The 15,456-nt window shown below is 36.4% G+C and overlaps 1 protein-coding gene across 1 annotated transcript in view; it reads left to right on the plus strand.

The window, feature by feature from the left end:
• LOC123657087 (cytochrome P450 9e2-like) overlaps window positions 1–15,456 on the plus strand; it is a 36,264-nt gene that overhangs the window by 3,008 nt on the left and 17,800 nt on the right. The window contains exon 2 of the mRNA XM_045592674.1: window positions 3,567–3,721. Within this exon, the coding sequence (XP_045448630.1) occupies window positions 3,567–3,721 (155 nt within the window). The remainder of the gene's footprint in view (window positions 1–3,566; window positions 3,722–15,456) is intronic.

Here is a 15,456-nt window from a genome sequence, read left to right on the forward strand (position 1 = left end):
TATTATATATTTACATGTATTAATAAAAAAAAAACAGTTAAATAAATTAGTTTTAAAAATATATTTTTTTTCGTTTATTATTTTTTGTTACATACCGTATCGGTATCGTTCTCGCGCCTTAATTGATATAAATGTCCAGTGTCTAATGTCGGATACCACACATCACGAGTACTTATGAGTGACATAAATAATGTATCAATTGATGATTTCGTAAATAAAAACGGTGAGCTTGTTTTTTTTAAATATTGATATCGATATTTTAGAATATAGTTTACAGGATAGTTACGATTGTTGCAGCCGCAGATACCAAAAAAAAGCAATTTACTTATAATAATTTATTAATCTACATTATAATTAAACTTAATACTAAAGAGGTGATTCCCTACTGATGTTAAGTAGAAGAATGATTTAATGAAACGAAGTTGAAGAAAGGTTTTCACGGTGTGGCCGTCGCTGCGGTGGTCTCTGCGGTGGTCGCTTTCCGTTGCTTGCCATCTTCATCCGAAATGATGTTGAAATCTTGCACGTGTGCCGTACAGAGAAAATAAGGCTGTGGGCACACCTGGGTTTCTTATATTCAAATATATTGTTTAATTATCTTCGTATGAAGTTAAGTCGGAGGCACACTGATACCGTGGGGTTAGGCTAGTGTAACAGGATACAAAATATAAGTAATTTTTAATCAACAAATACAAACTGTTAACAAAATAAATTGTCAATTATTTGTAATATATATTGGTAGTATACTACTCACTAATATACAGTACCATTAAAAAATGTTACCTTAATACTAACAAAACTAAACAACTAAAAATCTGATTAGCGAATTACTAGCTACAGTCATAATAACTTTTAACCTCGACCTTACAGAAGATCACAGCTAAACAACACTGCTTTCAAACAGTGTTGCATCCTTGTGGTCAGTAAGGTGATCAAAGCTCCTGAGATTGACCGGGGGTAGGTTCGGCAAGGTGTTTACGATGCTTCAAGTGTTCCAAGCGTCTATAAGCTAAGGTAATCGCTTAACATGAGGCTTCACACAGATCATTCACATCGCTTAACATTAGCCTGATGCTTCAGCCTGTAATATCCCACTACTGGGCATAGGCCTCTTTCCCCATGTAGGAGAAGGATTAGAGCTTAATCCACCACGTTGCTCCAATGCGGGTTGACGGATATATTCCCTACTCTGAGTAACGATCGTTATCAGGTGTACATGATTTCAACCGCCTAATAATAACATGATGACTCATACGAAATTCACGAACCACGCGTAAGGTTAACCCTCTATTCATATGCTCTAATATTTGTTGTCGAGCTAATTGCTTTATACACTGTGTAAACTCCACGTGAGTGTACACTCCACGATCAGTCCTTGGTTTAGATTTGTATCATGTAAAATATCTACAATGTCTAAACTTATGTCTCAAAATTTATAAAAGAGTCTCAAAAACCAATTAATCTCGTCTAGTCATTTATTGCACGCCGTAGTCTTTTGTAAACTGTGGATTATCAATAGGTAAATCACATTTACCAACCGACATCCCAGGTACATTTATTCTTCAAATTATCCGTTAAATCCTTGAAAACAAACATTTATAATGAATAAATTATTATTCGTTACTAAAACAAAAAAACTCACGCTAGTACCGACGTTGGGCCTGAGAGGCCTCGGCGTTATTTCTAACCGACTTAAAGAAACTTAAAGAAATTGTATTCACCGGGGAAGGGATAAATCTAACAATTTGACAACCCGATGTAGCCTCACAAGCCCAATGTCGTTACTTAAAAGATAGGAAGGTTTAAATATTACACTAGCCGCGTCGCCAGTTTTTTTGTTAACTAGGCTGCACTCAGTACCGGTGTCTAGATACGAGCGGTGATAATCAGTTAAAAAATCTACGTTTCGTGCTTTAAAATTTAAAACATATGTACTACTTACGATTTACAAAATGCTAAAATCTGTTTAGCATTTAGATCGGATACATTTAACTACACATTACCTTTTCATCTACTGTCTGTACCCGCAATTTCGTTTGCGTTTGGCACTCCTTTTACTAAATCGATCAGAGAAGTTTTAAGCTATTTGAACCTAGTAGTAGTAGTTATGATGTCTGTACTGAGTAAGCAAACCAACAACTTTAACAATATTTTCAGAGGAATATTTATGATATCTCCTTACAAAAAAGTATAGAAAGAATTCTCATCATTCTAATAGTAAAAAACGAAAAGCTCATAATTGTTAGCTTGTAAATTTATGTTTGTTAATTTGTCCTAATTTCTAATAAATATTACACATAAGTATAAAAATATTTTAATCATTAATTAAAAATAAATTGTCAACTTGACTAAAAGTTATTAGTAATAACGGAAGTTTTTATAAAATATTGTTGAATTTATTGTAATATAACGTGTATCTGAACTTATAAATATATATTTTAAAAATATGTTTTTATTATCTGGTATTTTGTATTAACAGTATTTTAAGTTCTTTTTAGCTCAATTTTGTCTTCCGAGTATTTTAATGAAAATATCATTTAATGTCAGTTGGATGCTTTTATATCTTTTTAACCGACTTCCAAAAAAGGAGGAGGTTCTCAATTCGACTGTATTTTTTTTTTTTATGTATGTTACATCAGAACTTTTGACTGGGTGGAGCGATTTCGACAAATTTTCTTTTAATTGAAAGGTGGTGTGTGCCAATTGGTCCCATTTAAATTTGTTTGAGATCTAACAACTACTTTTCGAGCTATATCTAATAATGCGTTTTTACTTGACGCTTTTTTCGTCGACCTGCGTTGTATTATACCGCATAACTTTCTACTGGATGTACGGATTTTGATAATTCTTTTTTTGTTGGAAAGGAGATATCCCAAGTTTAGCACCATGATAAGGAAACCAGGATCTGATGATGGGATCCCAGAGAAATTGATGGAAATTCTTGAAAATCCGCAATAACTTTTTACGGGGTGTACCGATTTTGATAATTCTTTTTTTGTTGGAAAGAAGATATCCTTAGTTTAGTACCATGATAAGGAAATCAGGATCTAATGATGGGATCCCAGAGAAATCGAGGGAACTTCTTGAAAATCCGCAATAGCTTTTTACTGGGTGTACCGATTTTAATAATTTTTAATTTAATCGAAAGCTGATGTTTGTCATGTGGTCACATATAAATTTTATTGAGATCTGATAACTACCTTTTGAGTAATCTTTGATAAAGCGTCGTTACTTAACTATTTTTTCGTCGATCTACGTTGTATTACTCGTCAATGTAATTGAAGTCAGTTTTTTTTTTCGTTTGCGAGCAAACACAATTATTTTCAAGGATTAATTCATCATTGAGCTACAAAACACGTTGGTCGTTAACTAAAAATTGGTGTAAGGGAATTAAAATAAAAGTGTATTTAAAGAAGAAGAGTCTTTTTAATATTCTATAATACTACAAAAGTGTTTAATATTACTAAGCATAAACCAAATTCAAATTTCCTTGTCACTTGATCTTTGCATACCCTGATCTTTACGAAATTTGAATAAGTTTAATTTCTTTTTTTTTACGTTCTCAGATATGTGGGATACATCGAGGCTACTACACCCATTATCATGATAAGAGACCCTGAATTAATCAAGACTATAACAGTAAAGGATTTCGATCATTTCGTCGACCACAGGGTGTTTTTTTCTGAACCACTGTTTGACAATAGCTTATTTATGATGAAAGGTAAATATGGATAAAACTATCACTCTATAAATACTACACGAAATAAAGCTTTTGCACAGCAATAGGATATGTCACATTAATAACTACACCATAGAACAGTAAAACTGCCAACCCTAAATAATAGTTCAGTTTTGCGAAATCTCTATTTATATCTCTCTATTATATATTATATATATATATATATATATATATTTAGACGTTTTGGGTAAAAAAAAATTATAGAGCGCTTTTAATATTTTTAGAAAAAAACCAACAACACGTCCGATACGTGTGCTCACTTATGCAAGAATATTTTTTACATATATATATATATATATATATATATATATACATGTATGTGATATATGTATGTGAAGATAGCTACTAACCTTGTATAAGTTTAAAACCAAGAGTCATGTGTGCATGATCTGCAGATCAGCAGATGAGTCACGACGTTGAGCCTAAGCTTTTAACCAGTAAAAAAAAGCGCAATAGCTATGGGCGTATTTACCTTAGGGCCAAAAGGTCAGCATATATTATAAAAGCAGCAAAGGTCAAATATATTATAAGTAAACTGAAATTCCGGTTCGGAACTCAGTTACACAACTCTAGGCACAACTAGTATATTCAATTGAATTATCTTACATCTTCCCACGCCATTGCCCCATTAATATCTACTCATTTATACAGCATCATCGTCGTTTCGAATGGAGGGAATATTTTGATTTAATTTGAATATTTATTGGCAATGGCTTTGTATGAATGGATTATATTCAAGGCCACGAGTTCATTGTCATCGTTAATTGTGTTTGTATTATAATGCATTATCAACATATGTGGTATATTGTTGTTGTTTTTGATATGACTTGTACTATTTAGACTTGTGTGATTGTCGCAAGACGAGGCACGAGCTAACTAAGAAATTTGTGTGTAAATGTATGTGATCATGGCCCACATTACCTTTGATTTTCTCTCGTCATGTTTGAACACGTTTAAACAACCGCTTAGACACTCACCCCAAGACGCGAATCGAACTCGAGTGTAATTGACAAGAGCAGAAACGCGAAAGGAACTATGAATTGACTGGAAGGTATTATACATATTTTTACAACTAGGTGGGTTACAACAAGCGTACGGCTCACCTGAATCGTTCAAATTTAAAAATATATAATATATGAAAAAGATTAGAAGATAGATATTATATTATATTGATATTATATTAGAGATTGAAAAAGATATAGATAAGATATATTTAATAATATAATATATAATAATGTGCTAGCGACTGTCAGTCGTACAGTCAGGGTGGACTTCGGACAGTAAAAAATAAACAAATGTGCAAAAGACGCTATTACTGCTAAGAAAGTGATTTAATATATTCCAGATAATTTTTGGACTAGGAAGACGAAATTTATCATACGTCTTAACAAATATTAATAACCATCTGACTTATTTCTATAGTAATTTTGGAAAAATCCATTGCAAATAGCAATCGCTTCAGAAAAAAAAGGTGCACTTTTACTCGACAATATTATTATTATACTACTAATACTAACTAAGACTAATATTATTATTTATTTTTAAATAAAGCGTTTATCAAACAACATAAATGAGTTGTTAACATAGACAAAAGATCCATTCCAAAATTACTATAGAAATAAGTCAGACATATCATACAATAACATAACATATATGATTAATTAATCAGTTTAGTTCTTTCCAATTTGCATCACTTTTACTTATTTTATCTTCTATTTCTTAGTAACTTTGTTAAATTGTGACGACATGTTATGTATGTATGTATGTATGTATGTGTATGTATCTATGTATGTATGTATGTATGTATATATGTATGTATGTATGTATGTATATATGTATGTATTGTATGTATGTATGTATATGTGTATGTATGAAGTATGTTTTTTTTTCTATATTTTTTGCGTAGGGAACGTAAATGCATCATGTTTGCATGCATAATGTTGAATTTACAAATTATATAGATAATATAGATAATTGCGCTGCTACCTTTTCAATGCATATTATTCTATATCTAAAGGTTGTCTGGAAGAGATCGCTACTAAGCGATAAGACCGCCTTTGTACATTACTATCTCTATGTGTAAATAACTGTTTGATGTAATTTTTTTTTCTCCGAGTGGTGTGCAATAAAGTATATTCTATTCTATTCTATATCAATATTTCCTTTTGAAATACTTAATGTTACATTTTATCAAACACATAATGAAGCACAAAATTAGAAGAAAGCGATATGTATGTTTCAAAGAAAAAATAAATTAATTTTTAGTAATCCATCCTTCATCGAGGAATATTTACCCTGCAATGAACCTCTGTTTTATTTATACTAGTAGTATAAATTGGTGGCAAACAATCGTACATTTTACTTGACAGCTCCATTGTTGACAGCATTATCCGCCAACCCGCATTGGAGCAGCGTGGTGGATTAAGCTCTGATCCTTCCCCAACATGGGGAAAGAGGCCTATGCACAGTAGTGGGATATTACAGGCTGAAGCGCGCACTTGACAGTAAGCGATCACCGTAGTCAGTAGGAATATTATTATTATTTATACTATATTATTAGCGGGTAGTAGTTTCTACTGCCGACTCATCCGAGGAGCTCTGGATATTCTACTCATCACAGAAACACAATAGTAATTGAGTGTAGAATTATTTGGCTACGATTTATATTGTACAAGGTTGAGGTTAAAGGTATTACTTACATAAGTCTCGGAACGTGATAACATCAAAATACATATAATTATGCATTAAGGCTCTACATGTTCCGTTCACTGTTCAATACTGTGTACACTTACACGAGCTCTCTAACCATAGACAGTTTCTAATTATAATAATAATAATAATTAGATAAAATTGAAGTGCTTATTAATTTTAATTTTTATGAAGCGTTGGTAGCTTAGAAAATATTATTTGTCATATACCTACATACTCGTATACTGAACTATTGAGAAATATACGACTAGTACCTCAAGGTTCTGTTCTCTCTGCAACTCTTTTCCTGCTCCATATTAACGACATGCTACGACCAAGCATTGTTGGATACGCAGATGACAGTACGATTGTTGAGAGATATTTGTCCAGCGCAAAAGACAGCAGGGACGTAATACGTTCTCAGAGAGAGGCCATGGTGGAACGAACAAATTCAATACTGGAGCAAGTATCCCAATGGGGTGATTGCAACCTGGTCACGTTCAACGCCGCCAAAACGCAGGCCTGTTTATTCTCCACCAAACGGAGTCCTTTCAACTTGACTCCTACTTTCCGTGGTACACCTGTCCCTGTGTCCGATACCCTCGACCTCCTTGGCATAGAGTTGAATTCTAACCTCGACTTTGGCAATTACATTGAGTCCAAAGCGCAAACTGCGGCCAGAAAGCTTGGCATCTTAAATAAGGTTAAGCGATATTTCACGCCTAAACAGCTTCTTACGCTATACAAAGCTCAAATCCGATCGTGCATGGAATATTGTAGTCACTTGTGGGATGGCTCAGCCAAATATCAACTCGCCACACTGGACTCAGTGGAACGCAGAGCCAAGCGGCTTATCGGTAATGCCAGTTTGGTGAAATCTCTTCACACTCTGGCTCACCGAAGAAAGGTTGCCAGTCTAACGGTCTTTTACAGGTTGTACTTTGGAGAGTGTGCCCTGGAGCTGCACGAGCTCATACCCCCATCTCCTTTCTTCCATTGGACTTTCAGACGTACCGCAGGCTTTCATTCCTACCTGATTGATATACCTTTCATACGTACAAATCGCTTCGAATCATCTTTTTTAATGCGCACAGCCAAGGAATGGAATTCCCTGCCGGCGTCTGTATTTCCGAGTTCATATAACCCGAACATATTTAAAGCGCGAGTGAACAGGCTTCTTCTGGGCGAACTCGCTCCATCTTCGACCTCGTCTGTGCTCTAGGGCTAGACTGAGGTCAAGAGTAAGCCCATATCGTAATAAAAAAAAAAAATAGTAATTAGTGAATAATTTGCTATATATTAGCAAATAAGAATTGCAAATACATATAATTATATAGTAATTTGCGCCTTTTACTTAAAATTGAGAGTATAAATGACAGAATCCCAACAACGAATAATGTTTTTTTTTTTTTGTTTCATATCCTTATTGGTCAAAATTTTTACCTTGCTTCAATAGTTAATTTTAAGCGAATATTAAATACAAGCAGTTTCAAATTAAACTATAGTAAGTTTATAACAAGTGATATTTGTTAGAAAACACTTGTATTAAAAACATTAAAAATGTTACGTTCTTACTTAACAAAGCAGAGTTTAATTTTGACAGTATGCACTGGTTACATGTATAGGACCTTTTTAGACATGATTATTATTTAGAGTTTTAACGAAAGTTTTCCTTAACTTTATATATATTTGCGACAAAACCAGCCCTGCGGTCATCAACCCGCTTGCCCAGCGTGGTGACTATGGGCAAAACACATGAGTCGCGTCATTTTTGGCGCGAACTTGTGGAGGCCTATGTCCAGCAGACAGACAGTGACAGTGGACTGTGATAGGCTGAAGTGATGAAGATGAAGTGATGATATATATTTAGTTTATGATCTTAAAACGATACTGTAGTCAGCTTACTATGTTAAAATATATATTTTATATTTATAAAAAGCTGTGATTTCTTAGTACGGTAGTAGTAGTATTATTAAAGATGTTGCCCTTAAATTTACTGTTTGGCTCAAAGATACAATAAACAATTAAATCCAAAACCGATATGTATTTAAACCAATCGAATGAATAATTTAGCAGTGAAATGTATTTGTGTATCTAAAACGAGGGCTCGTAATGGCTTTTAATTGTCAAATGAAATGTCTTCGCGTGATTTGTTTAATTTAGTCTCGTTTCAATTGCGAACGTTTAAATAATTAAATGTTTTAATATTATTTCGAAATAGGAAGATGAAGTTACTTCAAAAGTATAATGTAATCTTGGAAATTTTTTGGTTAGTATAAAATAATATGTTCAGGTCAAAGATATTTATTCTCATAAGAATTAACAATTCACTTATATGAGAAATACATTAGAAAGAATACATTTTTAAATATCTACAAGTTTACAATAATTCTAGCCGAGCGTGTCGGTAATAAACAAAATTCATTATACAATATCGTCACAAAAACCAAAAAGTGGGTAGAAACGCATTACATCAATGGTAAGACCGGTCACTATGCATTAAAAAAAAAAAAGCAACAAAAGCAGCAAGCGACGAAACACAAACAAATACATAGATCTTCAAATGTTAAACTAGATGCGGCCAGGCGAAATATATATTTACTCGTATGTGTGTGATTTTAAAATTATATAATTAAGGTTTTTATTTATTAATTACTTTATTTTTTATTGAGATTTTGTAACCTATTTCCTAGTTATTTTAACGTTATTACTTTGATTTAAAGTGAGGGTCTTTTAAACATATACATATGTAAATAATATTAAATTGACGTTTTTTTTTTCTTTTTTTTTTTTAATATTTTTTTTTTTTGCAGACTAAGAATTTTATTTTGATATTTTGTAGGTATATTTTTTTTTATGTATAAATTTGTAGTTTTTTTATTGTTTTGCAACCTATTTCTTAATTATTATTATTTATTTATTTATTTATTTCATTTATGTTATTACTTCCACTCATTATTTTAGATGATAATTTTTGTTTGTAGTTGTGATAATTGTTTTTATTATATTTTTAGATTTTGTAAATAATTTTTTAGCAATTTTTTAAACTTCAGGATGCTTTTAGCTTCTTTAATAACTGTGGGTATTTTATTATATATTTGTACACTTTCATATGTAATGTTCCTTTTCCCGTAATTTGTTCTCGGTGGGCGTAGAACTAGGTCATTAGAACTTCTCAACGTTTTTGTTTGTATATTTTTCTTTTTAGTAAAAGTTAAAGTGCTACGTACATCTTTATTTATAATTTTTCTTATAAGTATGCAAGAATAGTATTTGTATGATTGTTCAATGTTAAGTATTTTCGTATCTTTATATATTGTAGTTGAAGGTGTTAGGAAATCGTAATGAAATAGTAATTTAACCAGTTTGTTTTGAGCGACTTGAAGAGTGTTAAGATTAGTTTTAGCAGCTGATCCCCAGATCTCTATCAAATAGTCTATGTGCGGCTTTGCCAAAGAGTTATAAATAAAGTGGCGTACTTTTAGTGGTAGACAGTGAACAATTCCGCGTAGTGCTCCAGTAAGTGATGTTAACTTTGATTTTACTTTTTCCAATTGTAATTTCCAAGTCAGTTGATTATCCAAAATTAGCCCTAGATACTTTTCACTAGTAACTCTTTTTATTTCAAAATCATCACTTTTCAAAGGTGCGAAATTAGGTATTATTTTATTTTTTGCTGTAAAAATGACATAGTTTGTTTTCGATAGGTTTATTGTTAGTAGGTTAGACTGAAACCACGTTTTTAATATATTAAGATCACTTTGCGCGTCTTGAATGATTGGTTCAATTTCGCCACCGAAATAAAACAGGCTTGTATCATCCGCATATAATGATAGATCACCTTTGAGTCTCAATCTACTTAGGGAGTTAATATAAATTAGAAAGAGCAACGGGCCCAAAACTGACCCTTGTGGCACACCGCACGTTATTATTTTTGGCCTACTTTTATATTTTGAAATTTGGACTACCTGGTAGCGATTGGAGAGATATGATTTAAGCAGTTCAAAAGCTTTACCTTTTATGCCGATATCGCCTATCTTATTTAAGAGAATTTTGTGGGAAACTGTATCAAACGCTTTCTTTAAATCAATAAAAATACCAATGGCGATTTTTTTTTCATCTATATTATTTTTTAATTTTGTAACTAGATCTACAGTTGCTGACAGTGTGTTAGATTTGGGCCTGAATCCATATTGTTTATGACAAAGAAAATCAATAGAGTTTAGATATGTTTCAAGACGATTATAAATTACCTTCTCAAAAATTTTGGACACTACGGGAAGTATTGATATAGGTCGGTAATTGCTGGGGTCAGTTTTATTTCCAGATTTATAAATTGGTGTAACTTTGGCGATTTTAAGATTAGCAGGAAATGTGCCTTGTTCTAGACAGTTATTTAAGCATCGAGTCAGCTCTGGGGCAATTAGGTTTTTTAAACATTTTATCGATTTAGTACTGATGTTATCAATGCCTGAAGTAGTATTAGAATCCAAGTTATTAATGATTTTAATTATTTCACCTACCGTGGCCGGTTTCATATTTGTCAGTATATCGTCACCCGCATCGACTTCAGTAATAGTGACAATCTTATCATCATGGTCCTGAAGAGCTATTTTCTGTGCTAGTTCCTCTCCGATGGTCGAAAAGAATAAGTTGAAATGTTCACATATCTCTTTAGTTTCAGTTATTAAAGTATTTCCTATGAGTAATTTTGGTGCTGCCAAAGATTGCTTAACTTTGTTATTAGATAAATCATTTATAAGTTTCCACATCTTGGATGGTTTATTTTTATAGTCTGTAAATTTCTTGTAAAAATACTCTTTTTTCATTTTTTTAATTTCATTAGCAACTAGATTTCTTTGTTTTATAAAATTATTTTCAGTGATTTTATCCTTAGGATTGTGTTTATGTTGATGCCAGAGTTTGTTTTTATAGTTAATTTCTTTGATTATCCCTTTATTAATCCATTCTTGCCTTGGTGGGTTTATAATTTTAACTTTTTTTATTTTACAATCCTCAATAGTTTTTATTAGTTTGTCTTCAAGTTTTTTATATTCATTGTTTTTGATGTTTTCTAAGCTTAATATTTTAATTGTTTCGTACAGTTTATTATAATCGAGTGCTTCATATTCAATTCTTCGCTTAGGTTTTATTTGTTGCTTCTTTACTTCAAAATACATTTGCTTGTGGTCCGATAATGATGATTCAATAATTGCCAAATGAAAACTATTTTCTTTGAGGTCTGTAGATATATGATCAAGAAGAGTTTTGCTTTTTGAGGTTTCACGTGTTCAGTACTCAGGGCAAATTTTATTGATTACTGCATACCCATTTTCCAGTAGTGTATCTGTGTACGCTTCAACAGTGCTATCAGGGTTTAGTAGATCCAGGTTAAAATCACCAAATAACACGGCCCTTCTTCTTTGATTCAGTTGTAATGCAAAAGTTTCTAAAAAGTTTTTAACGTTAGTTCTGCCAGGTTTATATATTGCACCAATATCGATTGAGAGTTTTTGTAAATGGATCCACAGGTAATGATTTCCATCCTTTTCCAGTTCCTCTACCTTATAATGTTTCAAACAATCATGAACGAAAATTGACACTCCACCACCAATAGCATCCTGTCTATAGTGATAGTAGTGCGTGTAGCCGTTAAATTGCAATCTATTGGCTTCGGCATCAGATTTAATCCACGTTTCTGTCAAAACTATCACATGTATTATGCTTTTGAACGATTGAACGATACATTTCAATTCGTCAAATTTTCCGGGCGTCACAACACTGCGAATATTTGCGTATAGGAACTTCAAGGATTGTGTGTTGATTATAAGATTGTCGTAATTGTTTGTCACTTGGTAAGTAATTTTGTCTTCGTCTTCGGTATTGTTTATGGTTAGGCTTTTATCAGGTAATGTCTTTACTATTGTATCACTTCAGCCTATCGCAGTCCACTGCTGGACATAGGCCTCCCCAAGTTCGCGCCACACATCCCGGTCTTCCGCAATCCTCATCCAGCCTACACCGGCAATCTTACGTAGATCGTCGGTCCAACGGGCCGGAGGACGTCCCACACTGCGTTTGCCAAGACGCGGCCTCCACTCTAGGACCCGTCTACTCCAACGGCCATCGGTCCTGCGACACAGATGACCAGCCCACTGCCACTTCAACTTGCTAATTCTGTGGGCTATGTCGGTTACCTTCGTTCTCTCGCGGATAGTCTCATTTCTAATCCTGTCTTTGAGAGAGACCCCAAGCATAGCCCGTTCCATTGCACGTTGAGCGACTTTAAACTTGTGGACCAGTCCCTTGGTCAGTGTCCACGTCTCGGCTCCGTATGTTAACACAGGCAGGACGCATTGCTCGAAAACTTTTGTCTTCAAGCATTGCGGAATCTTCGAAGTGAAGACTCGACGGAGTCTGCCAAACGCCGCCCAGCCCAACCGAATCCTCCTATCGGCCTCCTTCTCGAAGTTGTTGCGGCCTAGTTGGATAGTATGGCCTAGGTAAATATAATCCTGAACAACTTCGAGAAGGGTACCATCGACCGATACCGGTATCGGTATGACTTGGTTGTTAAACATAACTTTCGTCTTATCCAAGTTCATACAGAGACCGACACGTCGGGAGGACTCGTTTAGGCCGGCCAGCATTTGGCCTAACTCATCCAGCGTCTCCGCAAAGATGACAATATCGTCGGCGAAACGAAGGTGAGAGATGAATTCACCGTTGACGTTGATGCCCCGTTCCCCCCAATCCAAGGTCTTAAAAACATCCTCTAGCGCAGTGGTAAACAGTTTCGGTGATATTACATCCCCCTGTCTTACCCCGCGCCGGAGGGAAATAGGTCTTGTTCTTTGGTCATTGACATGAACGGTCATCGTCGCCGCGTCGCACATAGATTTTAGTACCTCGATATATCGCCAGTCGACATGACATCTCTGCAGAGAGTCCAGGACAGCCCAGGTCTCGACGGAGTCGAAGGCTTTCTCGTAGTCCACAAATGCCATACACAGCGGTTGATTATATTCTTCCGTCTTTTGGATAATCTGCCGAACAGTATGGATGTGGTCCACGGTGCTGTAGCCTTTTCGAAACCCAGCCTGCTCTGGTGGTTGGAATTCGTCGAGTCTTCTGGCGAGACGATTCGTAACAACCCTCGAAAACAGCTTATAGACGTGGCTCAGAAGTGAGATCGGTCTGTAATTCTTTAACAGAGACTTATCGCCTCTCTTAAAGAACAGCACCACTACACTCCTGGACCACGCCTCCGGCGTGGTACCTCGGTGGATGACGGCGTTAAATAGTCTTGCCAAGGCTTTCAGGACAGGTCGCCCTGCGGCTTTAAGGAGTTCAGTGGTAACTCCGTCATCCCCCGGGGCCCTCCCGTTTTTAAGCTGCCCGAGCGCTGCACCAATCTCATCCTCTTCGAAGTCCGGGATACACTCCGAATAATGGCGCAACAATGGTGCCCGTGGATCTTCGGTGTCCCAAGTCGCAGGCTTGCGTGCGCTTGACGAGTACAGCTGTCCATAAAAATTCTCAACCTCTTCTCGGACCTGAGGGCGAGAGCAGACGGTTCTGCCATCTGCTGTTTTAAGCTTCGCAAGAAGGCTTCTCCCCAATGGTCTTTGGAAAACTTTGGACCCCCTATTCTGCTCAATCAGAGTAGCAACCTCTCTCGTATTTGAGCAGCGGAGGTCTCGGCGAATAATTTTCCGTACCCTCTTGGAAAGAGCCCTCTGTTCTGGCGAAGCAGCCGGCAACTCGCGCCTCTGCCGCATCAGATCCAAGGCTTCGGGAGAAAGTTTGGACTGCTTCGTTGGCTTTGTTGGTGGAAAGTGCCTGCGACCCAGTGTACACACCGTCTTCACCACGTTGTCGGTTATCTCGTCCACGTCGCTAGTAGTTTCCAGCGAATCGAATCGGTTTTGGAGTTCCAACTGAAACTGCTCGGAGCCACATAGTATTTGGAGCAGCGTAGGTCGGAGAGTAGATTTCATCAAGCGGGTCCGCTCCTTTCGGAGACATATATTCAGAGTGCCCCGTACTAGCCGGTGGTCGCTGCCGGTGTTAAACCTGTTAACCACTGAGACATCTCTGAATATATGCCTTTTATCCGCTATGATGAAATCTATCTCGTTCCTCGTCACAGTATCGGGGCTTTGCCATGTCCACCTCCTTTGGGGCTTCTTCTCAAAAAATGAGTTCATCAAGAAGAGCCCCCCCGATTCGAGGAAGTTGACAAGCGTCTGCCCCCTGTGATTCCTGTGCCCCAATCCGTGTGGTCCGATGCTCGATCCGTCGCGGCCTTGTACTCCCACTTTAGCGTTGAAGTCTTCCATAACAACGCTGTAGAAGGTCGAAGTAGTGCCATGTATGGCCCTTGTAATATCTTCATACAAGGCTTCGACTTCATCGTCAGAGTGTGCCGAGGTCGGCGCATATACCTGTATCACTTTCAGGGAGTACCTGTCGGTGAGCTTAAGTACAAGGTACGCTACCCGGGTCGACACACTACTGACTTCCACAACGTTGTTAGTGAGAGTCTTGTGAACCAGAAAACCGACGCCACCTTGGGAAAGCCCATCACCTTCACGGAAGTAGAACAAGTGTCCGGAGTCCAGGATCATCGTGTCCTCTCCCTCTCTTCGGACTTCAGACAACCCCAGTATGCTCCACTTAATGTGACTAAGTTCTACCTCAAGTTCGGTGAGGTGATGGTCCAACCGTAGCGTGCGTCCATTATACGTAGCCAGGAATATTTTTCTATGGCAGCCTCCCGTACCCCGGTGATTCTTGGCACCCTCTACCCCACCGTTACCACGGCCGCTGCCGTAGCCGGGAATAGTGGGGCTGCCGGGAACTGAGGGCCTTATTTTTAAGTTTGAACTCATGGGGGTTTTTGCCCATAGTCACCACGCTGGGCAGGCGGGTTGGTGACCGCAGGGCTGACTTTGTCGCACCGAAGACGCTGCTGCCCGTCCTCGGTCTGTGCATTTATAAAGCCAGCAGTTGGATGGCTATCCCGC

This window comes from Melitaea cinxia, chromosome 10 (assembly GCF_905220565.1).
Source record: "Melitaea cinxia chromosome 10, ilMelCinx1.1, whole genome shotgun sequence".
Taxonomy (NCBI): domain Eukaryota; kingdom Metazoa; phylum Arthropoda; class Insecta; order Lepidoptera; family Nymphalidae; genus Melitaea; species Melitaea cinxia.